Source organism: Podarcis vaucheri (genome assembly GCF_965113315.1).
Source record: "Podarcis vaucheri genome assembly, chromosome: 2".
NCBI lineage: Eukaryota > Metazoa > Chordata > Lepidosauria > Squamata > Lacertidae > Podarcis > Podarcis vaucheri.
In genome coordinates this window covers 39441001-39466702 of record NC_138760.1, presented here as the reverse complement: position 1 = coordinate 39466702, position 25702 = coordinate 39441001, and the positions used below count along the sequence as shown (strand labels likewise).

At 45.2% G+C, this 25702-nt stretch overlaps 2 protein-coding genes across 9 annotated transcripts in view; one reads left to right on the top strand and one right to left on the bottom strand.

The window, feature by feature from the left end:
* The first annotated feature begins 143 nt into the window (after positions 1 to 143).
* On the top strand, positions 144 to 15087 carry GALK1 (galactokinase 1). 2 transcript variants are annotated; one of them, XM_082214449.1, is made up of 8 exons: positions 144 to 589; positions 2888 to 3077; positions 5121 to 5240; positions 6357 to 6492; positions 7027 to 7208; positions 8824 to 8974; positions 10820 to 10982; positions 12126 to 15087. In XM_082214449.1, the coding sequence occupies exons 1-8, from the start codon at positions 422 to 424 to the stop codon at positions 12198 to 12200; spliced, it is 1185 nt and encodes a 394-aa protein (XP_082070575.1). In that variant the 5' UTR covers positions 144 to 421; the 3' UTR covers positions 12201 to 15087. The 2 variants fall into 2 exon arrangements, with proteins under 2 accessions (XP_082070575.1, XP_082070574.1); XM_082214448.1 differs by lacking the exon at positions 144 to 589 and adding an exon at positions 603 to 1089.
* A 600-nt stretch (positions 15088 to 15687) lies between these two features.
* Positions 15688 to 25702, bottom strand: part of ITGB4 (integrin subunit beta 4) — a 74339-nt gene continuing 64324 nt past the window's right edge. For 4 of the 7 annotated variants that reach the window (XM_082203182.1, XM_082203181.1, XM_082203186.1 and 1 more), the window contains 9 exons: positions 23805 to 23972; positions 22714 to 22884; positions 21920 to 22039; positions 21285 to 21434; positions 19885 to 20073; positions 19403 to 19558; positions 18980 to 19144; positions 18061 to 18177; positions 15688 to 17208 (listed from right to left, as the gene is read on the bottom strand). In XM_082203182.1, coding sequence (XP_082059308.1) covers positions 17063 to 17208; positions 18061 to 18177; positions 18980 to 19144; positions 19403 to 19558; positions 19885 to 20073; positions 21285 to 21434; positions 21920 to 22039; positions 22714 to 22884; positions 23805 to 23972 — 1382 coding nt within the window. In that variant the 3' untranslated portion in view covers positions 15688 to 17062. The remainder of the gene's footprint in view (positions 17209 to 18060; positions 18178 to 18979; positions 19145 to 19402; positions 19559 to 19884; positions 20074 to 21284; positions 21435 to 21919; positions 22040 to 22713; positions 22885 to 23804; positions 23973 to 25702) is intronic. The other 3 variants (XM_082203184.1, XM_082203185.1, XM_082203187.1) reach the window with 3 other exon arrangements.

Sequence of the window (25702 nt, the reverse complement as noted above, 5' to 3'; positions counted from 1 at the left end):
AGTGGATTAAAATACAATTTAAAAGATTAAGATACAACATTAAAACATTAGGATGCAGCCTCTTCACAGGAGGAGAAAGGAAAAAGACAGGAATATTGGGCTAGCTGGAGGATTGTGATTCGCAAGCGTGGGAGAAAGACGAAGAATTTGCAGAGGCAGAGGCGGCAAGAAGCCTGGCGCCCCCTGGAGGTCAGTTGCGGCCGTCCATGGGCGGAGCAGCGGGCTCCATTTTCCCAGGACAGGAAGCGAGAGGCGAGCCGGAGAAGAGACGGGCGGGAGCGCGGGCTACGCGGAGATCGTGTTGTTGTGCAATGTTGCAATCTTTGCTCTTCTTCCTCCCGGTTTAGGAGGCGGAGAGACCCGCTCCCTCCTGATCCTTTGCCTTCAAGCGGAGGCACTTCGGAATCTGGCCCCCGAGAGCATGGAAAGCCCAAGTGGACCCGAGCAGGGCTCGCTGCTGGCGGCCGCCCGGGGGGCTTACCGGACCTTTTTCGGAGGGCAGGATCCCCAGATCGCCGTGTCGGCTCCGGGAAGGGTGAACTTGATCGGGGAGCACACGGATTACAACCAGGGGTTCGTGCTGCCTATGGTAAGAGAGGGTGGCGAGCAGAAGGAAAGACAGACAGACAGAAAGGGGCAAATACTGTGCCCGGCTGTTCCTTCTTGAATCCTACAAATCCCGGTTTTCGCTAGTCACAATTTGGCGGAAGCGGAGGAGAAGAGAGCCGTCTTTTCTGAAAGCAACGCAGCAGCCTTCCTTGACCTGGGACTGACGAAGTTGCCTCGCCTGCCCAGTACAGAATTTTTGTTAGTTGGCAGGTTCAGTTGTTGGATCCGTCTGCAGAGGCCCCCAACACAACCTCTCCAAAATATGTTTGATCCCCATGGGCGTAGCCGGGAGGAGGAGCTTTAAAACAATAGAAATACTTAACTGATCAATCACATCGGTTCTGCCCTCCTCTAACGGAAGTCCTGTCGTCGTCGTCGCACCCCCGTCAAAAATCCTGGCTACGCCCGCATGTTTGATCCCATTAATTAATCACAGTTTCAGCGTGGGGAGAGATGGCTCTCTGAAGCCACTGCCCAAAGGCACGCAAATTCAGTCCCAAAAGCAAGAAACAAAAATACGAAGCTTTGCTTCAGTACCTGTTCCTTCAGGTTATTGTACCACTTGGGCTCATTCTCTTGGTCTGCTGTGAGTAGGACCTTGCACGGAGTATAAAGGGTAAAGGGACCCCTGACCATTAGGTCCAGTCGTGACCGACTCTGGGGTCTGTGGTTTAACCCACAGTGCCACCCGTGTCCCACCGCACAGAATATAACCCATAGGTTAAGTTAAATTTAGAGGCAAAAATACATTTGTTGGAAGATGGATACCAGTCCAGATAACAATCTTCACTCCTTGAGCTCTACTGCAGGGGAAGTTAGATTTGAGTAGAGACTCAAGCTGCACTTCAAGTCATTTTGGCTCCAATTGCAAGCCTTTCTAGGAATGACCTTTGGAGTCGGCATCCCATCATGGGGAAGCGATGTGCCTCTGAATATACTGAGGGAGGAGAGACAAACAACCAACAGAAAAAGGGTTATTGGCCTCAAACTTTCGTTTATGGCTTGCTGGCTTGCATCTGGCTGCTGTTGTGAGAAGTAGGATGTTGAACCTTTGGTTCCTCCCCAGTTTGGTTCCTCTTATATTCAAAGGGACCTCTCATGTGCCTTTTAAAGAAAATATTGTTTATTTCCAATTTGCCCCCACCCCACAAAAAATTACTAACCTGTAAACCTACCTCATGACTTCAAGAACTGAAACAATCCCAACTATTCTGAAGCAGCAATATTTTTATTTTGCATACTACACAGCCGAGAGAGAGAAAATAAGCATTTTTACCCCACACTTCAGCTACAAAAGGCTTCCAGATCAGCTTATGGTCAGTAATAAGACAAATCATCACAAGAAAAAACCTTAAATGTTTTAAAATCGGCTGCCTCTTTTCCACACACTTTTCAGCATTGTCAGTTTGCCCAGAAATCAAGCACATAGCTTAACGTGCAATATCTACCTCTGTTCAGATTATATGTAGCCAAACTCTTAACTTTGTTTATGTAGAGCACTTCCTATCCCCAAACCTCCAAACATTATCCCTGTTGAAATAGATTGCTGTGTATGTGTGTGAGAGATATCCAGAACATATAAGATGAATAACAGAGTCGGACACGACTAAATGACTAACCAACAACAAAGGCTGTACTCTATTAATTGTAAAGGTACATAGTTTTCCTCTGACCTGACTGACCACTGCTGCTGGACCTCGCCTGGATAAACTGCAGAGATTCCATGGACTAGGAAATGAAGTAGAAGAAAGTGCATTAAAGGGAAGGAGGAAATAGCAGCTCTTTAGGACCCAGGGATTTCTAACTCCTAATGTTGAAACAAATCACTCCTCAGTCACAACTCTGACTTCACTTGTTGGCTAAAAAATGGCTTTTAAAACCCCCTGCAAGAGCAGTTAGCCTGGTTCATCTGTCAGCATGTTTTGCTTCCAGTCTTTCTAAGCTGAGAGTTTGAGCTTTTCAGGCAGGGCTCCATGGATAACCCGGCCTTGTTTACAAGTCAGTAGAGCAAATCCACTGACTACATTTGATAGGTAAGCCCCATTTTAGCACCATGTTGCTATGAAGTGAGTATTAACTTAAACAAATATTCTTATTGACTAAAGTTATGGCATTGGGAACGTCTCTGTGTTCCAACATTCCTATGCCTGTTCTCCCATCTGCTCCCTGTTATCTGTACTCATTTCTAACCATACAAAACACCATTTGGTAGGTGGTTTGCATAACCCTTGTTCCTGTTTGGTATCATGAGGGATTCAGTCATTGTCTCTTCCTTCAGGCCTTGCAGATGGGAACCATGGTGGTTGGGAGCCCGAGAGAAGATGGAATCATATCCATAGTCACAACCGCACAGGGAGCAGACGAGCCTAAAAAGGTGACATTTCCAGTTCCCATGGAAGGTGCCACCTTGGAGCCAGGAGAACCTCACTGGGCAAACTATGTCAAAGGGGTCATTCAGCATTATCAGGGTAAGATCTAGAACTCAGCTAGCAATTGAGGCGGATGTGCTGTTTGGGATGGAGACAGCCCTGTTAAAGTTTGTGGGTCGTAATGGTGCCCACATGCTTCCACTCGTGCGCTGCCACTCTTCTCAGTTGCCAGATAATAGCAGAGTTCACACGCAGCATAAAATGGCTTGTCTGGGTCGACATGGTATCTTCAATAACTCAGCTCAACACCAGTGCTTCTAATCTACCACTCTCTATTTAGAAGCATAACAAACAGAAAAGAAAACCTACAGAATCCAGCTGCATGTTCACAGCTTTCTGTCTCTAACAAAAATGAAACTACATTGCTCACATTCTCAGACAGACTGTTCTCCAGAGAGAGCTCAGCCCCCACAGAGCACAGATCAAAGGAAAATGCCTGGATCATGTGGGCAGTGCACCCAGTGAATCAAGAACGCTTGCTGGAGTGTTAACTCTTGACTGTCCAGAACCACAACAAGCCCACAATGACATCACCTGCTGGAGATGAAAACAATCCCCCTACCCCCCAAAACCAACCACAACAACATGTGGATGGTAGACGTGTCAGTGATGATGAGAGTGAGGTGGAATCAGCACACATATTTAAAATGCTGTGAAAATGCTTTTAAAAAAAAGTTTTGAAAAATACATTGAATTTTCATGGCTCACTTTCGCCATCTAGTGTCACATTTGTATATTGCACTTTACAACACATTTAAAACGTTTTATTTGCAGCTGTGTAGCTGAGTGGGGAATGTCCAGTTCAGAATACACTATCCTAAGATGTTTATGGTTCCATGGAAGTTTCTCCAAAAGCTGGTCTTCCCCTACCTGGTGCCTTGCAGATTTTCTTGGGTTACAGCACCTGTGATCATGGATGCTTTAGTTGAGATTCCTGCATTGCATGGGATAGTGCTTAAGTAACAGAGAGAAAAAGAAGGGTGTACATCTCCACTGAAGCCCTAATAGCAGTTCTGGAAGGAAATATCCTTAATTCTAACTCAGCAGCCATGGAGAGACGCTACTACCGCTCAGTGCTGTGTATATACAAAAGGATTTTGTCATAATTTAATTGCTTTCAGTAATTTCATACAGTGGTACCTCGGGTTAAGAACTTAATTCGTTCTGGAGGTCCGTTCTTAATCTGAAACTGTTCTTAACCTGAAGCACCACTTTAGCTAATGGGGCCTCCTGCTGCTGCCATGCCACTGGAGCACGATTTCTCTTCTCATCCTGAAGCAAAGTTCTTAACCCGAGGTACTATTTCTGGGTTAGCAGAGTCTGTAACCTGAAGCATATGTAACCTGAAGCTTATGTAACCCGAGGTACCACTTTATTGCAATAATATAATATTTTTAAATAATTCCATACTCTTTTGCACCTGGCTCTGCTTTGTGGACCTCAGAATTCCAGGAAAAAAACAAAACAGAACCCACAAACCAGAAGTCTGCTCACTCATGTCTTATATTATGCAGCAGGATATTTTCTTCAGTGGTGCCAGGAACAGATCTGTGTTGAAGCTTTTTGAAAACGGACCTAGTGGCATGCTGGGTTTTTCACTGAAGCCGAGGCCTTATTAGCACTATGCATTTAAAGCAATTCTTTGAAGACCTAGCTTCCCCCCAAAGAATCCTGGGAACTGTAGTTTATTAAGGGTACTGAGAGTGGTTAGGAAACCCCTATTCCGCTCACAAAGCTACAATTCTCAAAGAGGTTTAACAGTCATTCCCTCTTCCCAGGGAACTCTAGGAATCACAGCTCTGCTATAGGGGGATTTCCTAGTGACTCACAATCCCCTTAAATGTGTAGTGCGGATGAGAACCGAATCATGCATTTCTAATTGTCTAGGTTTTACACAGGCAGCCTTATAAAGAAGTTTCCTTCTCAGTCTCATGAAGATAATCCAGTTCTTCAAAGTGGCATATCATGGTCAGGCCTGTAATTTGAGTATCTATGCCTACCTGAACTATTTTTAAATCTTTTGTGTGCCATCTTCTTTAAAATATTTTGTTCTCTCCCTGTTGCTGTGCTATCCCTTTATAGCTGGCCCTCTCCCAGGCTTCAATGCAGTCATAGCCAGCAATGTTCCACTCGGTGGCGGTCTGTCAAGTTCAGCTTCCTTGGAAGTGGCTACATACACATTTCTGCAGCAGTTGTGCCCAGGTAGGAAACAAAACTGGTTTTAGTCTAGAACTTAAATACAAAAAATCCAGGGTCTTTTACTATCTACCATTTTAGCTAAGGGGAACTAGTTGGAGCATAGTGGAACAAAGCTCAGTGGTAGAACACAGGCTTCATTGTGCCCTCAAATTAATACTTGGACTTGTTTCGATTAATGTCTGCAGAATAATTTATGGTACTTAAGTTAAAAACAGAAAGAAAAAGAGGTAATAATGAACTAATAAGGAGACAGTTTACCAAAAACAGAAAAGAACCGTGTTGAGGATGAAGGAAGTCAATTAGCAGAAAAGAAGAATGAAATAAGTGTGTGTGTGTATTATTGATTATTTGTTTTGTATAAGTTTTCATTATGTCTTATTTATATTTTGTTGTTTGTTTTTCTTTTGATTCTGTACTATTATCTTCATATTTTGTTTGACAAATGTGTGTGTATGTGTTGTAAATAAACTCAATAATAATATAAAAAAAGAACATAGGCTTCGCATGCAGAAAGTCTTTGGTCCAGTTCCTGGGATCCTGAAGTCAGCAATACTGACTTAGACGGACAAGCAGTCTGACCTGGTAAAAGGCAACTTGCTATGTTCCTTTATTTCACGCATCTCTTTTGCTGCTGTTGGGAAATGGTGAATTAGTTCAACATTTGGTTTAATCTAACCAGATCTAGCCTTTGTTCTTCATTCAGTTCTGGAAGTTAAGCATAGTTTAGGAATAGCCTAAAACAGTAATATGGAGCCTGTGGACCTCCAGATGTCATTGGACTCCCATCATTCCCAACTAAGTTGGCCAGTGGTTAAGGATGTTGCTGCTGCTGCTAATAATAATAATAATAATAATAATAATAATAATAATAATAATAATTTATTTATACCCCTGCCCATCTGGCCGGGCTTCCCCAGCCACTCTGGGCGGCTTCCAACAAAATATTAAAATACTGTAATACATCAAACATTAAAAGCTTCCCTGGTGGGATTTGTAATCCAACAACACTTGAAGGGCTGCAGGTCCCCCAGCCCTGACATGATGCCAAAAGTTGGCGCTCTGTCCATTGCACAGAAGTACTAATCTGCCTGTGAATGTCTCTCCTTTTTGTTAACACAGACGATGGGGATCCTGTAACTAAGGCCTTAGTATGCCAGAAAGCGGAGCACACCTTTGCAATGATGCCTTGTGGTATCATGGACCAGTTCATCTCTGTGATGGGGAAGGAGGGCCATGCCTTGCTGATAGACTGCAGGTCAGGACATTGCAATAGCGCTAGAGGAAATGTAAGCATACATCTCTCTGTCCGCCATGTGATACCCAAAAGCTTCCTGACAGACAGATGGCAACAGCAACAAAGCATATAGTGTATGAGTCAACTTGGGGGTGGGGGTGGGAAAGCATTGCTAGGGCATGGCGAGTGGTGGTGGGAAGAGTTAACCCCATTCTGGAGCTGTGGCCCTTATCTGAATGGGGACACCCCCAAAGCTGCTATTGGCTACATTGTTAAGGGATGGGAGAACCAGCCATGGATCATTTGCTATCTTGCCTAGTTTAGGCACAAAATACTCAGAAAAAGAGGTGCTCAGCTGTCAAGAGGGGTCTCTACCCTAAAGTGTACGTAACCTAAAACCTTCCTGCATAATGGAAAGCTAAAAGGAGAAAAGTGTTCCCCTTGAATGTAGTGAGCTGTAAAAACATTCACATACACATAGAAGCTTTGAAATGCAGGATGCAGGTTTAAAAAGCTCCCTGCAGCTTTTACCTTGTTGTGCTGTCTGATTTCCAGGTCACTGGAGACTTCCCTGGTGCCTTTGGCTGACCCAGACGTAGTTGTACTCATCACCAACTCCAATGTGCGGCACACCTTGACAGGAAGTGAATACCCCACCCGTCGGCGCCAGTGTGAAGAGGCAGTGAAGGTGCTTGGCAAGGGAAGCCTGAGAGAAGCCACTATGGCAGACTTAGAGGGTACGTATTGTTAAAATACAGAAGTCTGCCTGCCTGCCTGCCTGCCTGCCTGCCTGCCTGTCTCTCTCTCTCTCTCTCTCTCTCTCTGTGTGTGTGTGTGTGTGTGTAGGGGACATAATGGGTCCCTGCCTTCAAAATTTCTTGAAATAACACACCTCTATCCCTGAGCACGTAAAAGTGCAAGTAGATAAAAGTTCGAAAGCACATCAAAGTGCAAGTAGATAAATAGGTACCACTCCGGCGGGAAGGTAAACGGCGTTTCTGTGCACTGCTCTGGTTCGCCAGAAGCGGCTTAGTCACGCTGGCCACATGACCCACAAGCTGTACGCCGGCTCCCTCGGCCAGTAAAGCGAGATGAGCGCTGCAACCCCAGAGTCGGCCACAACTGGACCTAATGGTCAGGGCTCCCTTTACCTTTACCTATCCCTAAGCAAAGGGGAATGGACAACAGGGGGGCAGTGATCTTGATGGGTCCTTGAGAGCATAGTCATGCAGAAGGTGCCAGAATTTTTGAGTTGTATCCAGGAAAATAATGGTGCAAGCAGAACAACTTTTTCTGGCACAGCAGAACTTCTCCTACCTCTCCTGAAACCCCAACTCGCCCCAGATCTGCTCTTGGGGTTTCCCCCAATGGTTCGGAGCAGATTTGGGCAGTGCAAAAAAAAAGAGAGGGAAAGTTCCATTGCACAAATGGAAGTTGCTCCACTCGTTCAACAACTTTATTGGATTTTTCACCAATCTGCTGTTTTTCTTATTAAAAGACAGACGGAGGAGAAAGTATAAATGTTTACAAATTGGAATGTAATTAAGAATAATTGTATATTTAAGACACATTTAAACTCATAGTTTCTTTAAATACTAAAATATTCTCCAAAAAAGAGAGGATGGTGGCTTTCAAATGCTCCACATTCTCAGATATTTTGTTGGGGCTGGTCTGCTCATATCTTTGTAGTTTATATGTGTTATATATCTAGCAATTCCGCATAGAAAATGCTTATTTGCTTTGTTCCCTGGCTAAAAGGAACTTTTCCATTATCTTTTCAAACATTGCATGAAACCAGAGTTTATTGTACAGTGGTGCCCCGCAAGACGAATGCTTCGCAAGACGAAAAACGCGCAAGACGAAAGAGTTTTCCGTTTTTTGAGTCGTTCCGCAAGACGAATTTCCCTATGGGCTTGCTTCGCAAGACGAAACGTCTTGCGAGTTCTTGCGAGTTTGTTTCCTTTTTCTTAAAGCCGCTAAGCCGTTAATAGCCGCTAAGCCACTAATAGCCGTGCTTCGCAAGACGAAAAAACCGCAAGACGAAGAGACTCGCAGAACGGATTAATTTCGTCTTGCGAGGCACCACTGTACCGCATCTCTATTTTTGCCTTTTCCAGGGTTTTCTAGGAATGTATGATTATGAATCCCACTGCCATGAACAGAAAACCCATCAGCACCTCACTTTTTAAAGATTTTTCTTCATCTCAAATGTAATACGGATTGCTTATTAACAGTGTTAATTTCCGTGCTGCTTTTGCTGAAGCATTGAATGGTCTGAAACTTTGCTTCTAATTCTCCAACCTAGCCTACCTGTTTGAACATTGACATTTCCCCCCTCCCCATTTTTTGCAGCTTCTAAGGCCTTGCTAAGTGAGTTGGTGTACCGGCGAGCCAGGCATGTCATTGGGGAAATCGAACGCACCTCCCGAGCTGCAGAGGCACTGCAGTCCAAGGACTATAAGAGATTTGGGCAACTGATGGTGGAGAGTCACAATTCCTTGCGGTAGGCTGTTACCCAAAAGATTACACAAAGGATTCCCCACCTGCCCCCGTTGTGCTCAGGTTCTCTTGTGGCTTTCCCTGGTTGACCACTGTGATAACAGAGTGCCTTGGGCTTGATGCAGCAGGGCTTTTCTTATGTTTGCTTCAGTATTCTTGATTTTTCAAAAATAAAAATTACAGAATCTAAGAGTCATTTCAAACATGATCCTAGATTTCTGCATGTAGGTCTGCCCTGCATACACGCAATTTCGCATCACACACACATGCCTACAAGCCACAAATGACTCCAGCCACCTGGCACATGCATGCTCAGTGATATAAATGTGTGTAGAGTGGTCCTATGTGGAAGGGACTTCTGTGTAGGAATTTTACTGTGTGCAAAGCGGTGTTAACCCTGCGACTATGTATAATGACTGTAGTGTTGTGAAACCTGATTCTGAAACCCTGCTGAGCCATGAAGCTCACTGGCTGGCCTGGGGAAAGCCTCTACATCTCAAGGCCATACCAGATAATCGATTCAGGATCCATCTGTCAGTAGAGTACTTCTGGAGGATATTGCATTTTTTTCTGTGCGTAAACTACGTTGGATTGTCGCTTCATGCAGAACCTTGTTTCAGTATACTCCTAAGAAGTTTTTTGTGTACTTCCCTCCCCCAACACAACACTTCCACCATCATACACCTGTATTGTACAGTGGTGCCTCGCAAGACGAAATTAATTCGTTCCGCAAGTTTTTTCTTCTTGCGAGTTTTTCATCTTGCGAAGCACGGTTTCCCATAGGAATACATTGAAAATCAATCAATGCGTTCCTATGGAGACCGTCCGGGGACAGAGGGGAAGCGCCGCGCGCCTTCCCCTCTGTCCCCGGACCTGTTTTAAAGCAAGGGCAGGGGCAGCGGGGAGAATCGCTTCTCCCCGTTGCCGCCCCTTGGTTCAAAAGGGGTCCAGGGAGAGAGGGGAAGGCACGCGCGCATTCCCCTCTGTCCCCGGATATTGCGGGGCTGGCAACGGGGAGAAGCGATCTTCTCCCCGCCACCCCTTGCTTCAAAAGAGGTCCGGGGACAGCGGGGAAGACGCGCTGTGCTTCCCCGCTATCCACAGAGCTTGCGGGGCAAGCTTCGTTTTGCGAAGCAAGCCCATAGGGAAATGCGTCTTGCGAAGCGGCTAAGAAAACGAAAAACTCCTTCGTCTAGCGAGTTTTTCGTCTTCCGAGGCGTTCGTCTTGCGGGGCACCACTGTATATGGAGCAAAGAGTAGCCATAGCCATAGCCTGTAGACAACTGTACACATCATGGCAAACCCAGGCTCACAGCCGCATAACATGGGGAAAAGGGCTCTGATTTGGAGAGTTGCCTACCATGTAATGTAAGTATTACCAAGCACCTGTGACATCACAGCCTAGCTTCCTGCCCAGCTTGTCATTTTTAAACCATTTTTGAAGGATGACCTGTATTTGCCCCCCCAAAAAAAACTTATTTCAGTAATTTTTTGGAAGAATGCTGCCCACGGATGTCCACTCAGGTTCCAACAATCACCCCCCGCTTTTGTTTGGCAATACAGTGGTACCTCAGGTTGCATACGCTTCAGGTTACATACGCTTCAGGTTACAGACTCCACTAACCCAGAAATAGTACCTCGGGTTAAGAACTTTGCTTCAGGATGAGAACAGAAATCGTGCTCTAGTGGCGCAGCGGCAGCGGGAGGCCCCATTAGCTAAAGTGGTGCTTCAGGTTCAGAACAGTTTCAGGTTAAAAACAGACCTCCAAACGAATTAAGTTCTTAACCCAAGGTACCACTGTAATAGCCTTCACATCTAGGGGGGCTGACTCACTATTTTCCCCTGCAGAGATGACTATGACGTGAGCTGCCCAGAATTAGATGAACTGGTGTCTTTTGCTTTGGAGATCCCCGGAGTTTACGGCAGCAGAATGACTGGTGGGGGATTCGGAGGCTGCACTGTTACTCTGCTTGAATGTGGCGTAGCAGAAAAAGTCCAGAAGCATATCAAGGTATGTGACATAGACACAGAACAGTGTTTATCACAGTGGGGTGGGCAGTCTTCAGGCTGATCAGAGTTCCTAGAACGCTGGGGTCTCCCAGCCAGGCATGCAAAGCAATGTCTCAGTGGGACTGACGTAGAATTCACTGCAAAAACAACAGCAATTTGCTTCGTTTTCAGCTGTCTAATCTAGGGGAAGGAGAGCTCTTTGTTGTTGCTGTTAGTAAACCATTTGGAGTCTTGCTGATGTATTGCATGTTACCTGGAGATCTGCCAACAGATCCCCAACAGATCCCTGTGCTGCTCTGCCCTTGCCTACAAAATACAGACAAGTGCTTCCTGAAGCCTGTAGTATGCTAAGCCTCATCTGTATTTTCTGCCTATCTTTGATCTGACCTGGGAGTACCTTTGAGCTGGACTGCGGTTACCCTTGCAATTGTGTCGGTTCCACAGTTAAGCACAACATAATGAGAGAGAGAAGCTTCTTAGCATTGCATTCCATATATAGTCAAAAGTAACTGCAGTGGTAATAGTTGTCATGTATTGAAAAAACTTAATTTGTTTGTAAGGAGTGGAATATGGTGGTGAATAGTGCCTGCCAATCTTCCCACAGTTGTTTCTCTTAAAGCACTCCCCCCCCCCGAAATCACTTTGTGTGTGGGGCCGGCCCTACCATTAGACAGGTTGAGGTGTCTTGTGTCAGGTAGATGGTGGTGGCCCCTAAGTTAGCATGCTATATTCTGGGAGATGGTAGAGTATGCTGACCTTTCCCTACTGTTGAAGTAAGGTTCAATTGCTAATCTGGTTAGTTTGTGTGTGTGCCATTTTGTCCTCTCCCTCAAAATAGCTTGGGCTATACCTAGTGCTCTGCAAGAGTTGGGCAATCACCCCTCATCTGCACATCTTATTTTTATTTTTTTAAATTTGGCCTCTAGCCTACTTCTTCTTTCTTTACCATAAGGACACTTCTGTGGCCAGAAACATACAACTGCCCTTTGGCTATGCTGTAGTCTTATGAAAAGGTATGGAATTGCATCGTTATACAGTTCCATACCGCCATCCGCCCTCGAGGACTTTTTGTTTTGACATGTTTTGTACTCACTGTTTATTTCAGACAGTTGCAACACCTGACCTTTTTTTTTTAATCAATTAGGAAAAATACAGCAGGACAGCCACCTTCTATTTGACACAGCCTTCTGATGGAGCCAGAGTACATCCTCTGCAATGATCCAACTCCCAATCCCAACCCTGACAGAGCAAGGGATTTCTGTTGCTCTGGTACCAACGACACAGAGCACTGCAAAAGGTCAGAGCCGGCTTCCCTGATCCATGTGCTTGAGACTCCAGTCAAAGACTTCCAAATTCTGATAAAAACTTGAACTCTTTCTTCTCTCTCTCTCTCTTTTAAATCTGGTTTTTACATATAGAACCTTCCAGTCTGCTCTACTGACTGTCCAGTCTTCTCCTGACTGTTTTACATTACAATTTGTGGCAGGGAATCTGTTCTTCATGTGAGGCCAGAACAGGCCTATTTTGCTGTGCTGTTTTGTGTTGGAGAAGAGTTGAGGATAGTCAATACAGCCATCGTCCTTCCTCTACTTCTGGTTCCTGACATAAAACAAATAGTATGATTAACTGAATTTCCCTGATGATTGGTTGGTTGGTAGGCAGTTTGTTCAGCCTCTTCTTTGTAAACTAAAGTAATATAAGAAGATTCAAGAACAAGAGTCCTTCATTTACACTTCACAATGTGGCAAGTTATTCATCTTCCAACCTAAATACCACAGTTGGAATCCAGTGTTGCATGAGCAAATTTATGATTATGTGTTTTTCTTGAAGTTACCTGCGATTTTACTACAAGGATGAGCTACCTTAATTATTAGAAACTCTGCAATCCTCTGCATGTCTTCTCAGAATTAAGTCCCACTAACTGGATGGAGGCTCTGTGGCTGTTCTGCTTTCAAAATAATGGTACCTCAGAAGTCGAACAGACTCCGTTCCGGAAGTCCGTCCTACTTCCAAAACATTCAGAAACAAAGGCACAGCTTCTGATTGGCTGCAGAAAGCTCCTGCAGCCAATCAGAAGCTGCATCAGACGTTCGGGTTCCAAAGAACGTTTGCAAACCAGAACACTCACTTCTGGGTTTGCGGTGTTCGGAAGCCAAAACGTTCGAGTCGCAAGGCGTTTGTCAGCCAAGGTACTACTGTACAGTAAAAGTGCCCAGGCTAATTACACTTTTAGAACTTTGTGGGTTCTATAAGTTGGTGCATTCTAGTGTGATATTGGAGAACTGATACAAATAACCCTGTCACACAGCACAGTTCAGCTGCTTTGGCTGTCTGTCTGTAGGACTGGGAACAGCAGTATGCAATGCCTTTCCATCTATGGCCAGTTCCCTTTCCTGCCATAGCACTATCTCTTATGATTCCAAAAACATCCGCTGTCATTTAAGCTGCATCAAAACTTCACATCAAGGACATGTAGGTGAGAGTGTCAGAATCTTTTTGTAATGAATCTATAATATGTATTGCAGTTGCAAAACCTGGGGAGGGTGTCCCCCCCGAAGCAAAAATGTGACCGTTCCCAGTGGGCTGTGATTTTTATAGGTTGTTATCAAATTAGCTTTTAAACCTGTGCCCTTTGGCTCAAGTCTTCCGTTCTTAGACCTTTTCAGCATTTAATTCGGTTTTTTTGTTTTTTGTTTTTTAACTATGCTAGAATTTTATGCAATATTTTGCTTCTTGAGCCTGATCCTATTGAAGTTAACGTGTGTAGGCCTGCCTAATTTTATATAGGAGTGCAGCCCTACTCTCTCATTAACACCCACAGCTGCTAGCCGCTTTCACATCAGACAGACTTGGAAATAAAAAGCCTTCTGCGATCGTAGAGGAAAAACGTTTAATAAGTGCAATAGAAAGCCATCTGGTCCTGAATGCCAGTTGTCAAAACGCTGCATATGTATTAAATGCCACCAACCCCTGCAAGCCATAATTTGGCTATGAAATGTAATTTACATTCTATTGTGGTTCTTCTGTTAGGTGAGTGAAAGCATACAATCCCTTTCAAAACTGGTGTTAAAACTGCTATGCTGCTGAAATCAGGCCCATCAAACACCTTTAATGGGCTCTTTGGTTAATATTAAAGCCTGTGGTGCTCTCTTAGTGAAAAGAACTTGTAAGAAGCTTCAAGAGCCTGTGACCAAAGTGACTTTGCAAAACGATGTAATGCAAGAACTGGAGATACAGCCATTTCTAATAACACACTCTGCTTGGGTCTGAATACAAAGGCCACGAAATAGCACATTTTATTGGCTGAGTTCTCTAGCATCCCATAAAAAGAAACCCCTTTGGGGCAGACGGTCCAGTGAGCTTTAGTAACTCCCCTGTTGCGGTGAATGGGTTAGTAGGAAAACCCAATATTAGATTAGAAGGGACCTGACTTGGTATATTAGGACAGAAAGTTGAAGGCACCATCTACCTGAGCTTCTAAAACTATGCTGCAGCAGCCCTGAATTCTCTCTTGTTTAGCTAAGTAAAAAATTATCTGCAGTTGATCCTCTGCTGCTAGCACAGATACTTATCTAAGGTCCTGGGGCAAGGCTGGCCAAAATAGAAGCGAAGGGCAACAGCTACCTGTTCTCGCTGTGATGAAACTCACAAATCAATGGTTTACAAACTTCCTGCCTTCAGGGAACTTTGTGAGCAAACAAGTCAGTGTGGCAAACAACATACATCCTCCATAGAACCACAGCACATTGCAGAAGATTCTGAGACATGTTGTTGGTTTGGTGCACACTGGCAATGCTGGTTCCCTTGTGTGAGAACTGGCACTATCAAGTGAGCTGGCTGTCTTTTAGGGGAACTTGCCTGCATGACTGAAGAATTCCTGGGTAGACTTTTGACAAGGCTTCCTGGAACATGGTTTGACAACCACAGCATTGTGGGAGCAACCATGCAAAATGTCAAATAATGGTGTTAGGTCAATACTCTTCCAATGATGCTAATCACACACAGTGTGAGAAATCATCACACTGATAGGAATCAAAGCACTTTGCCTGCTCAAGTCATTTCTCTCCAGCTTCCTCATGCCTTTTTAGCAAGGAGTAAAATGTTGGCTACGGGACGCGGGTGGCGCTGTGGGTTAAAGCCTCAGCGCCTAGGGCTTGCCGATCGAAAGGTCGGCGGTTCGAATCCCCGCGGCGGGGTGCGCTCCCGCTGCTCGGTCCCAGCGCCTGCCAACCTAGCAGTTCGAAAGCACCCCCGGGGGCAAGTAGATAAATAGGTACCGCTTACCAGCGGGAAGGTAAACGGCGTTCCGTGTGCGGCTCTGGCTCGCCAGAGCAGCGTTGTCACGCTGGCCACGTGACCCGGAAGTGTCTTCGGACAGCGCTGGCCCCCGGCCAATAGATGTGAGATGGGCGCACAAACCCCAGAGTCTGTCAAGACTGGCCCGCTCGGGCAGGGGTACCTTTACCTTTACCTTTAAAATGTTGGTACAATCAGATTGTGTGAGTTGTCTGTCTTCTTTGTCAAATCTGCATATGTATAAATAAAGACCTACAAACAAGCAAAAAGCTTTCACTCCCACCCCTTTCTAAGGAAGGTGAAGTGAGTGTAAACAAAGGCAGGTCTGTGGTTATACTACAACTGTCTCTAGTCAGAATTCCATGTATTCAGTTCCTACCTTGATTCTGCCTTTAGTTACCTACTGGTAGTCATCCCCCACCCCTGTTGATATACCCTCAGGTCATTCTGCAAAAGCCACTGCTTCTACAGCTCAAGCTGTGCCTACACATGCAGCAAAAGGTAGTGGTAGCACCATCACAGTTGCACTGCCTTGTGGGTACTGTAGTGTTGTTGAGTACAGTATCAATGCAGTGTGGCTGAATGAAAGTACATGGTGCAAAAATATGTGATGCCTGTGTTATACAGGCTCTGAAGGATTAATTGCATGTGCACTGCCTTTAAATCCTGGCCACTGGCGAAAAGGCAGGAAGGGTAGCATTGCAGTGGACTGGACTAATTACCCTTCCAACCCTGATTCTAAGGGCAATCTGAAATCACTGAAGTTTGCTATGTCCAGACACCGAAATGGTCCAATGATGTAAATCAGCATGCTATGCTTGGGCTGCTGATATGGGCCAGTGAGCCACCACTGCCGAAATGGGGAGTGAGAGAAGACTGTAGGTGGAACTCAGCAACAACTCTTAATGTTGTTTTGGTTAATGTTTTGGTTATTCAATATGAAATGATATCATTCCAGGGGGTTCTTCCAGCAAAGGCATTAATGGATTATAAAGCCATGCCAAATATTTATTTTCTATGGTAAGGAGCAGAGGACTAGCACCTGGATTTTGGCTCCTTATTACATCTAGGATAAAGGACCCTTTGTAGAACAAAAAATAGTAATATAATATTTTAAGTAAGATTGTGCATCATATTTTAAGGAGCATTGTATTGTTGGTGATGCTATGCAACTTAAGGTAATAAGCAGTTCCTACAGGACCACACCTAAGCAGCAGGGTGTCTACATACCAATGTAGGAAGAATAAGGACAATTCCTCTTCTGTGCTGCACTTACAAAGGAGGAGGACAAAGTTGCAATTCCGTTCCTCCCCTGGAGGTCTGGCATGCCATTTGTTGATGGGGTGGGAGTGTGGGGACAGAATGACTTAGGAACAGATCAAAACGAAACAAGCAGCAAAAGTGAAAAAGGTTTGGTGAGAGGTGGGGATTTAAAAAGAAAATTCAGTTGCGTGTAGTTAAATCTTCCAGCGTGTGATATCGGAAAGCAGCCAAGCAAAGCATGGAAAGAGTCAGGAGCTCGACTCAAAATGGAACTAACCAATAGCCCTTCACAGCCAAGCATCTTGCTAAAAAACTCTTTTCGGAATGTCTTTAGGGTGCCACCTGGAATGCATGCAGCCTCCACTCGCGGGTATCTCAAAGCAGCATCCAGTATTTTCATTAGAGTTGAAGCAACGCAGTGGGCACCATGAGCCTCAGTCCAGGAACTGATCACAGAGCAGGCCTGCTTGAGGTCACCAGCTATTGAAATCCAAATGTCCCTTGGACAGTTTGCTTCCTGACTCAAGCTTCATAGAACTGCCTCTCTGTCTGTCTGGAGAATGTCCCGCTGCTGTTAGACATCATGGTTCTGGTGACAAATTCATTGGTGACCTGCTTGGTGAGGGTGCCGCCACTTTCCATTCCCTGAGTGGTCAGCAGCATGCCATCTGGAACAAAGGGACAAAACAAAGATTGCGTCAGCAGCTCAAGGGTCTGTCTGTGTGAACATGTGCACATGTGGTCATACATATGAACAGACCTGTAGAGACGAAATCTGTTTAGCAGGGTTAGAGGTGCAGTGCTCAGTGGTGTGTGGGCTTATACAGGGATGCTTGTGTGTTTTGGGCCAGAAGCTGGGGATTCTGAAGCTGCAATTGCCACCTGGGCAGATGTTTTTCCACCTGAGATGAAATACAAGATGAAACTCCGCCCCCCCCCCCCCCCGGAATCTGACTAGGAGGGCAGTTGAATCTTGCTTCAGCACCGCTGATGGGACAACAATCTTCATACCTGAGGGAAGCGTACTAGCTGAGGAGATGCTAAGGAGAAGGGGGATACCTGAGGCACCTGCCCCGATTTGCCTAATGGTAGGGCTTGCCCCAACTGCCATGTAAAGGTTCTGCAAACACTTGATGTCAGAATGGAATGAGATTTAAATGTGGTTAATTTCAGACAAGCATCCTTTTTGGCCTCTTTTGTACTGAGAAGGTAGTCCTAGCTGCATTCACATGAACTAAGACAAACTAGGTGTTTCTATAGGGCTTAAATATAGGCAGAGCTATTCCTGTACTGTGCACAGATGACTGGCAGGAGTGGATTCTCTACAACATGCACACGCCTGGACATGCCAGAGACTGAACGAGGGACTTCCTCCATGCAAAGCCACAGAGCTACGACCACTTCCAACGCATGTTTTGCCTGCTCTAGAATGGATCCTGAATTGCTGCCCATTTATGTTACCCCACAGAATTTGTTGAGATCCAAACCCAGCCCCTATTCCCACAGTGCTTCTTTCTTACCTGCGTATAAAGGATCCAGTGGGGAGTGAGTGATGCTGGTTTGGGTCCTGTATTCTGTGGGGAGATTGTAGACCTCCTCTCTGGTGAATTGCTGTGTTCCAAACTGAGAAAAGGCCCCTGAACCAAAAAGGGTATATTAGTTTACTTGTATCTCAGGGTCTGCTTAGCAAGAGGAAATTTTTTGTACCTTTTAATTTAAATACAAGGCACCAGAGAGCCTGACACATATGCACCACCTCCTTGACCAAACCAGAAAGGAAATTATAAGGCTGCTTATGTTCACACTGGGGTATTCAGGTGAAAGGTGAGATGACAGCTCTGGTGTTGCAAGCATTTTAAAATTTACCTCATCCTACACAAATACCTTTTGGTTTGTAGAGTTATATCCCAACCTTTCCCCCTCAGGGTGTACTCCCAAAGACCCTGAATTTATCCACATATTAACCTGGTGAGGTAGAAGTTAGGCTAACAGACATTGTTTGGTCCAAGGTTACCCAGTGAGCTTCACAGCTAAGTGGGGATTTAAACTCGCCGTCCCCCCAGGTGCTAGTCTGACACACTAACCATTACCCCACATTGGCACATCACACTGCACAACACACACAGACACACAGGAGCCACATCATCCAGTTTATCTCTCATGTTTCTTCCCTTGAGCTGTTTGCTGTGCAATAATTTACATGGAGGGGCCTCAGCAGAACCTCCAATGCTCTGATCAGCATGGCCTATGTGCAGGAATGCTCTTTCCTACCCATTCCTTTTCATGACTGCACCAGTCTCTCCATGCTCAGATGTGGCACAAACTGATTATTATTTATTTAACATTGTTTTTAAAAATTCTATCCTGTCCTTCCTCCCCCGAAGAACCCAATTATACCTAAGTTATTACTGTCTCCGGGGTGGGGGTGGGGGTGCGTACCTGCATCTTGAGATTCAATAGTGATAATTCCTTCCCTTTCAGGCCCGAAGCCTTGTGTGGTCTTTGCTTGGACTTTAAACTTATACGGAACATTTTCACTCAAGTAAGGTACTGTCAGCGTGGTCTCTAGGTTGTCTCCCTCCACGTAGATATTCCTGGGTTCCCCTGTGGATCAGAAACAAGAAGAAGAGGTAGAACCTAGAGAATAAGTAATAAAAGTTCCTATCAGAGGCACCTATCTACCTTATCTGCTCCTTTGTCATGCCGGTAGCCTTAATTCAGTAGCCCCTGTGCCCCTGAAGACGTCTGATGCACATACGGAGACTGGCACCTACAGGGGCTGCCCTCTTCTGTGAGTCAGGAAATGCAGTGGGAGTTCCACAACTGAACTGCATTTCCTCCCCAATCAGAACTTTCACATACCTCCACCATGCAGCATCTCACAGGTGACCATATAGCCCAGAATTAACCCATTGGGTTGGCGGGGTCTGTCCCAGCTCAGCTGAAGAGAGTCTGGACTCAGGGCCGTGAACACCAGAGGCCCCGGGGCACTGGGAGTGCTCAGAGTGAACGGTGATCCTACAACCACAAGAACAAAAAAAAATGGTCACCGTCCCACGGAAGAAAGCAAAGCGGACGAGCAGGCAAAGACTGACACATGTGCAATCTTACATTTGATTTATGTCCCTAATTAAAAAAAAAACTAAACCTCACAACACCTTAACTTTTTTGGAAAGTGAAGGACCATAATGCATAGTTCCCATGATAAGTACAATTCTTCTTAGCTCAAAACCAATGTCAAAGAAAACCAAAATTTCTGTTGGGGCAGTTTTGCATACCGGCAACTCATAATAGCTGAGTGAGCTCATTTTATCATGGTTAGTAAACCATGAAGGCCACATTACCTGGGACAGGACTCAGAGGGCTGCGCGGGTCCACTTGTGACTCAATAGTTATCACGCCTTCTCTCTCTGGACCCCATCCTTCATCACTTTGCGCCTTCACTTTGAAGACATAGGAGTGGTTGGGCAGTAGGTCATCCACCACTACGGAGTTCTGGTGAGGGTTGGGAATAGTAAGTCTCTGGATCTCTCCTAGGGAACAGGAAGACACCACTGTCACTTATCACAATCTGCTGTGCCAAAACCTGCAGTTTTCACTGGCAAACTGATAACTACTGCGGGAAAGGCAGTCTCTTTGAGGTCACACTAATGAGTGCTGCTACCCAGAAGATGCACTCCATGCATGCAACTTCAGTGTAGAAAATTGTGAGAGTCCTCCCACGTAAAGTTCTTTGTACAGGATGAATGCACACATGTCTGCTCTGTTGAAGGGCTGTCCATTCATCTGTATGACATCATGGAAAAATAAAAACCATGGGTGCTGCCAGTTTTTTTGACTGGGAATCAAAAGTGCCCTGTTTATTTTGAACTGAGTGTTCTTCATCAGAGGCAGAATCTACATGCTGTCCCTTGTTCCAGCCAAGCAAATGCCTCATAACAGATTTTGAGTGATCCGTTAGAAGGCATTAATTTTTCTGGTGTAGGGAAGACCATGAAGATGAGAGGTAGCCCGTGCTGCGGAAGAGGCTCCCTGTAGCTAAGGAAAAAAGGGACATCAAAGTGTCTGCTCTTGCAGCACATCCACAGGACAAAAAAATCAGGATGGGCTCTTAAACTGCATGTCCTGTCAATGGATTATTGGATGTCATATTTTTATACACACACACACAGTGGTACCTCGGGTTAAGTACTTAATTCGTTCCGGAGGTCTGTTCTTAAGCTGAAACTGTTCTTAACCTGAAGCACCACTTTAGCTAATGGGGTTTCCCGCTGCCGCCAGAGTACGATTTCTGTTCTCATCCTGAAGCAAAGTTCTTAACCCGAGGTAATATTTCTGGGTTAGCGGAGTCTGTAACCTGAAGCGTATGTAACCTGAAGTGTATGCAACCCGAGGTACCACTGTATACAGCTGAGTGCTCTTTGCTGGGCAGAAATAACACTAAGCGGTGTTGTTGACTACAACTCCCATCAGCCCCAGCCAGCATGGCAAGTGGTCAAGGAGGATGGGAGTTGTAGTCCTAAAACATTTGGAGGGCGCCAGTTGGGGAAGGCTGTAGCCAAAAAACTAGGAGCATGAAAATGGTGTGTTGTTTCTTCACACTGAGCAGGGAATAACATCTTTCTGATTTTTAATTCCAAGGTACACTCTGTGCACTGGTCACCTGATAATATGATCTTATGAATGAAACACACACACACACAACCCTCAGCCCTACATGATCAGCAGAGGGGCTTTCACTGACCTCCGTTGAGGAGCTGGTACTGTACGCTGTATCCTTGCACTTCTTTATCGCATTGTGGCTCCTGCCAGCTGACCTTCAGGGAGGTAGGCCCCAGGGCAGAGAAGACTAAGCGCGTAGGCGTGTCAGGAACACCCAGCTGCATCCTGGAATCTGAGGCAGAAAATCACAGGTTCGGATCTGAAGGCAGGGAAAGGCCTTGCCCGCAAATGGGGAAAGCTCCTTATGTCTCTCAGGAGAACAAGCAGAATGTCCCCTCATCAAATAAAGGGCTAGTAGTCAGGCCTATTGAGAATCTGGCTAGAAGGACTTCAGAAGCTGAGGTAAAGCAGCTAGCTGCGTGGAAGAATAAGGCTGTGTACACACCATATATTTGAAGCACTTTCCCCTTCAAATAATTGTAGTTTACACCATATAGAACTAAAATTTCCAGCGCCCTTAACAAATCACAGTTCCCAAGATTCTTATTTTTGTGGGGAGGGGGAAGCTGCAGCTTTAGGCCCCTCTGTCAAAGAATGAAGTTGAATTAATTAAGCAGAAAAAAGAGGGAAGGAGATCTGATTTTCTCCTGCCCCCCAAACCTGGATCCCCCCAGGCACAGCAAGGTCCCGTGCAGAGGCCAGGTTAAGCTCACTCACCCTGAAGCACTGTGTCCAGGTTGCTCAGTGCCTCACGGACATCTTCGGAGTGAGTGCGGCCCCTGGCCTTCTGGGGGACAGCATAATGTACCCTGGGCTGTGTGCCTTGCCCTGACATGCCTGCACAGAGAAACAAAATCAGTGCTATCAACACAAAGGCTTGGGCATGGCAGGGGTGACTTGATGATGCCCTGAATCCCTTATCTAGCCCAACGAAAGAATTATGAGCAAATGTTGCAGAGACGGTTAACTAAGCAACTGGTGACAACCTTCAGATGTCACCAGGACATCTTTTTTATGGTGAAAAAAGGAGGTTTTCAGGGTATCTCAAGGGTTTGCTGAGCCTGATCCAGAGTTGTGCCATCCAATTAAACTTGAACCTTGATCTATGAGAGTAAATTTCAAGAGGGACATTTTGCACTGTTCTTCCTGCAGCTTCTCAATTTAAGGCCTGTGGATACAGACACAGACATAAAACAATAGCTTTGCCAAGGATGAAAAACACAGAGTGCTGCTGCGGAAGCCACACAAAGTCACGTGTGTTACTCAGCTTGGATAGCTGTAGTCACTGAAGTGCTGCAGGCTGCAAATGGAAGTTGTCATGGTGAAGGAGCATGAAAGTTTGGGTGTGGGGAGCACAGTGAATTGCTGCATGCACACACATGCACACAAAGCTGGTGGAAGACTGGAGGAAATTTCATGACATGGATAGATTAGCTGGTTATAGGATGAGTCACTTCAGGTAGGGAAAACAACCAGGAAGACAATGAGCCATGCTATGTCATCCACGATACCTAGGTATTTGGAAATCCAAGAGGGCCCGTCAGCCATGACTATAGAATCCCGAGCATCACTATCGCCATAGTAACCCTTCACCTTTGCCCTCCTGAAGCCCTCATCCTGAGGCATCAGGACCATCCTCCCAGCATCTTCATGTATGGGAGGGAATATCCTCCTGGACTGGTCTACAAGATAGGGCAAAACAGAGAGAAAGAAACAAGCACCATTGAAGACACCAAAGGGGATTGCAGCGCCAGTGTCAGGCGCAGAGCCAGAGGAAATATCCCACTGCTGAGCTAGCACTCGGGATATTTCAAGTCAGAAGGTAGCCATGGAGGCTACAGACAAAGTCGCAGATAGCAAGCCCACCAAGTAAGGGAGAGAGGAAGCACAGGAAATTTGAGAAAACTCCTCAGCGTAAGAAATGGGGGGGGGGGGGAAGAAACAAGGACAAACTTTCTCTTGTGATGCTAGCACCTTGGGATAAGTCCTGAACCACCACTATGCCCAGGCAGAAGAGACAGAGAGACATAGGTTTTGTAGTGTGCTTTTCACACACCATGATGTCCAGGTGACAATCAATCTTGTGGATGTTGATACGAAAACCTTGAAACTTGTCAAAGGCTATGTACACATTAGTGGCTTAAAACACAGAGAAGTCACCAGAGAGGGGGTGGGGATGTCTTCACCAGATGTGCATTGCTTGATTTGTTTCCCTGGCCATGCAACCCCCATAACTCCTATTCGATGAAGTTGTCGTCTACACATGTGTTGTTATCTGCATGTGTGCAAATCTGTCTGCACTGTACGCATCTCAGCTTAACCATGGCTTGCATTTTCAAATCAGATGGAAGCTGGTTTGAGGGAAAGTGCACGGAATAGGGAGCATTTCTCAATAAACGACAGGATGCATATGGATTGCAGCTAATGCCATGTGTATATTCAGCTTCAGACACCAGGAATGGGAGCACACTGGAGCCAGAGTAAACAGTAATGTGTACACAGCCAAAGTTTCCTCATTAACCAGTTTGCTACAGGACAGGAGGGAACTTCATATCACAAGTAGATTAACTGGTTATGGGATGATGTTCAGCCCAACACTCACCTTGCCCAGACACCACTGTGGCATACTCCCTTGTCTGAGATGAGCTTCCTATTGTCCTTCTCTCGTGGTATACATGTGGACTTAGATAGTTGTAACTTGTTGTCACATTCCGGGTCAGGCTTCCAACGCTGCCAGGGAAGGCAAAATCCATTCGGCCATTCATGTGTTCTGGAAAAGATTCCATTCACTAAAGTTAACAACGTTCATGATCAATATCTGTGGGTATGTATACCAAGCTAATTAAGCCAAACAGAGACCGTGTACGAAAGATCTGTCAGAACATTCCCAGTGCCTGGGCTTTATTCCAATCTTTAGCTGGAAGTCATTTTGCGGCTTCACATCAACTATTGTCAGCCTCATGAAAAGCAAAAATGCAACAACCGCCCCACCGCCACCACATCACTTAAAACTACAGTGCCAAAGGAAGCTCCAGTACTCAGCCATGTCAAGATGTTGTTAAGAACTAAACAGACTTCCCCAGCAGGTAATTAAAATCAGAAAAGGGGATGCTTGAGTAAGGAAGTGACGCCATATATTTTAGTACTGAATTGACTTTGCATGGGAAACCCTGCAAACGAAACTATTAGCATGATTTAAATCCATTTTACAACCAACCAACCACAGGTTAAAACCTGGTTTCAGACCCTTGGTAAAAGACAAGACATGACCACAAGCAGCTGTTTAGAAACATGATGACATTAATATGATAAGTTCATGTAAGGCAAATATACCTAACAGCTATCAGTCATAACAGCTAAATGGAGCCTCTGGATACAGAGGCCTTGTACCTGTGGGATAAACAACTGGGGGTGGTCATCACCCTTGTGCCCTGCTTGTGAGCTCTTCAGTGGTATCTGGCTGGCTGCCATCAGAAACAGAATGCAAGACTAGATAGAGACATTTACTAAAATGAATGGTAGATAATGAAAACTAGAAAGCATTGGCTCCTTCCAGATGGCTATAGGAATTAACAGAATTGCTGAACGACCATTGGAATGCATTAAACTCAAGGTGATTGACTACACAGTACAATCCCCTACATGGACCTTTGTCTGTTTTAGAAGAAAATTTAAAAATTAAATTAAATTAGGTGATGCTGAAATACCCTCACGAAACTAGGAGAAGCTGTTGCCTTATACTGACTAGTAAGTTTCTGGGTACACCCAGTGGCCCTGTTCAAAACAATGAAATAATTCCTGTTATAATTCCTGTTAGAAACTGATTCTTACCCTGAGGAGTTAGTGAGAAGATCGGTCAAGTTCAACAGAATGTTACTTAGCATTAAAATAACTTTTTTGAACAACAAAGACAGTTCTGCTTTCCATAATTGGGTTTCTCTGTGGAAAACCTTTCCCATTTAGTCATTGGGTTGAATGAATGAATGAATGAATGAATAAATTTATTACGGTCATAGACCAGAAGAGTCATTGGGTTGAAAGCGGGTAAACTCACAAAGTACCACTGCTAATAATTCCACAAGTTCTTTCAGAGGGTGGCTGTAGACAACACTCTTTTTTTAAAATCTGCTATACGGAATGCAGGGCTTTTTTTTCAGCCAGAACTCACTGGAACTCAGTTCCAGCACCTCTCAGGCAGGCACCATTGCCATTCTAAGAGAACGAGGGAGGTGTTCATGGTCAGTTCTGACACCTCCTTTTCTAGAAAAATAGCACTGGTTGAAAGGATCCATGCCATTTGCAGGTGCAGCCTCTTAGCACTTTCCCAGTTCATACCTAGGGTAGGTGACGACCTTCGCACTGCACAATGCATACTATACACAGACAGATCACAACAACATTATGCAAGCAGACTCTGTTACAGGTGGCCAAATATATTACTCCAGCACCAACACCAACATGTATCTACTGTAGCGATGGGAAGGCTAAAATCTGGTTCTA

Coding starts and splice junctions, on each gene's coding strand:
- GALK1 (XM_082214449.1), top strand. CDS start 422: ATGGAAAGCCCAAGTGGACCCGAGCAGGGCTCGCTGCTGGCGGCCGCC. Junction 6,493..7,026: donor GCCTTGCTGATAGACTGCAG/GTCAGGACATTG, acceptor TCTGATTTCCAG/GTCACTGGAGACTTCCCTGG. Junction 7,209..8,823: donor CACTATGGCAGACTTAGAGG/GTACGTATTGTT, acceptor CATTTTTTGCAG/CTTCTAAGGCCTTGCTAAGT.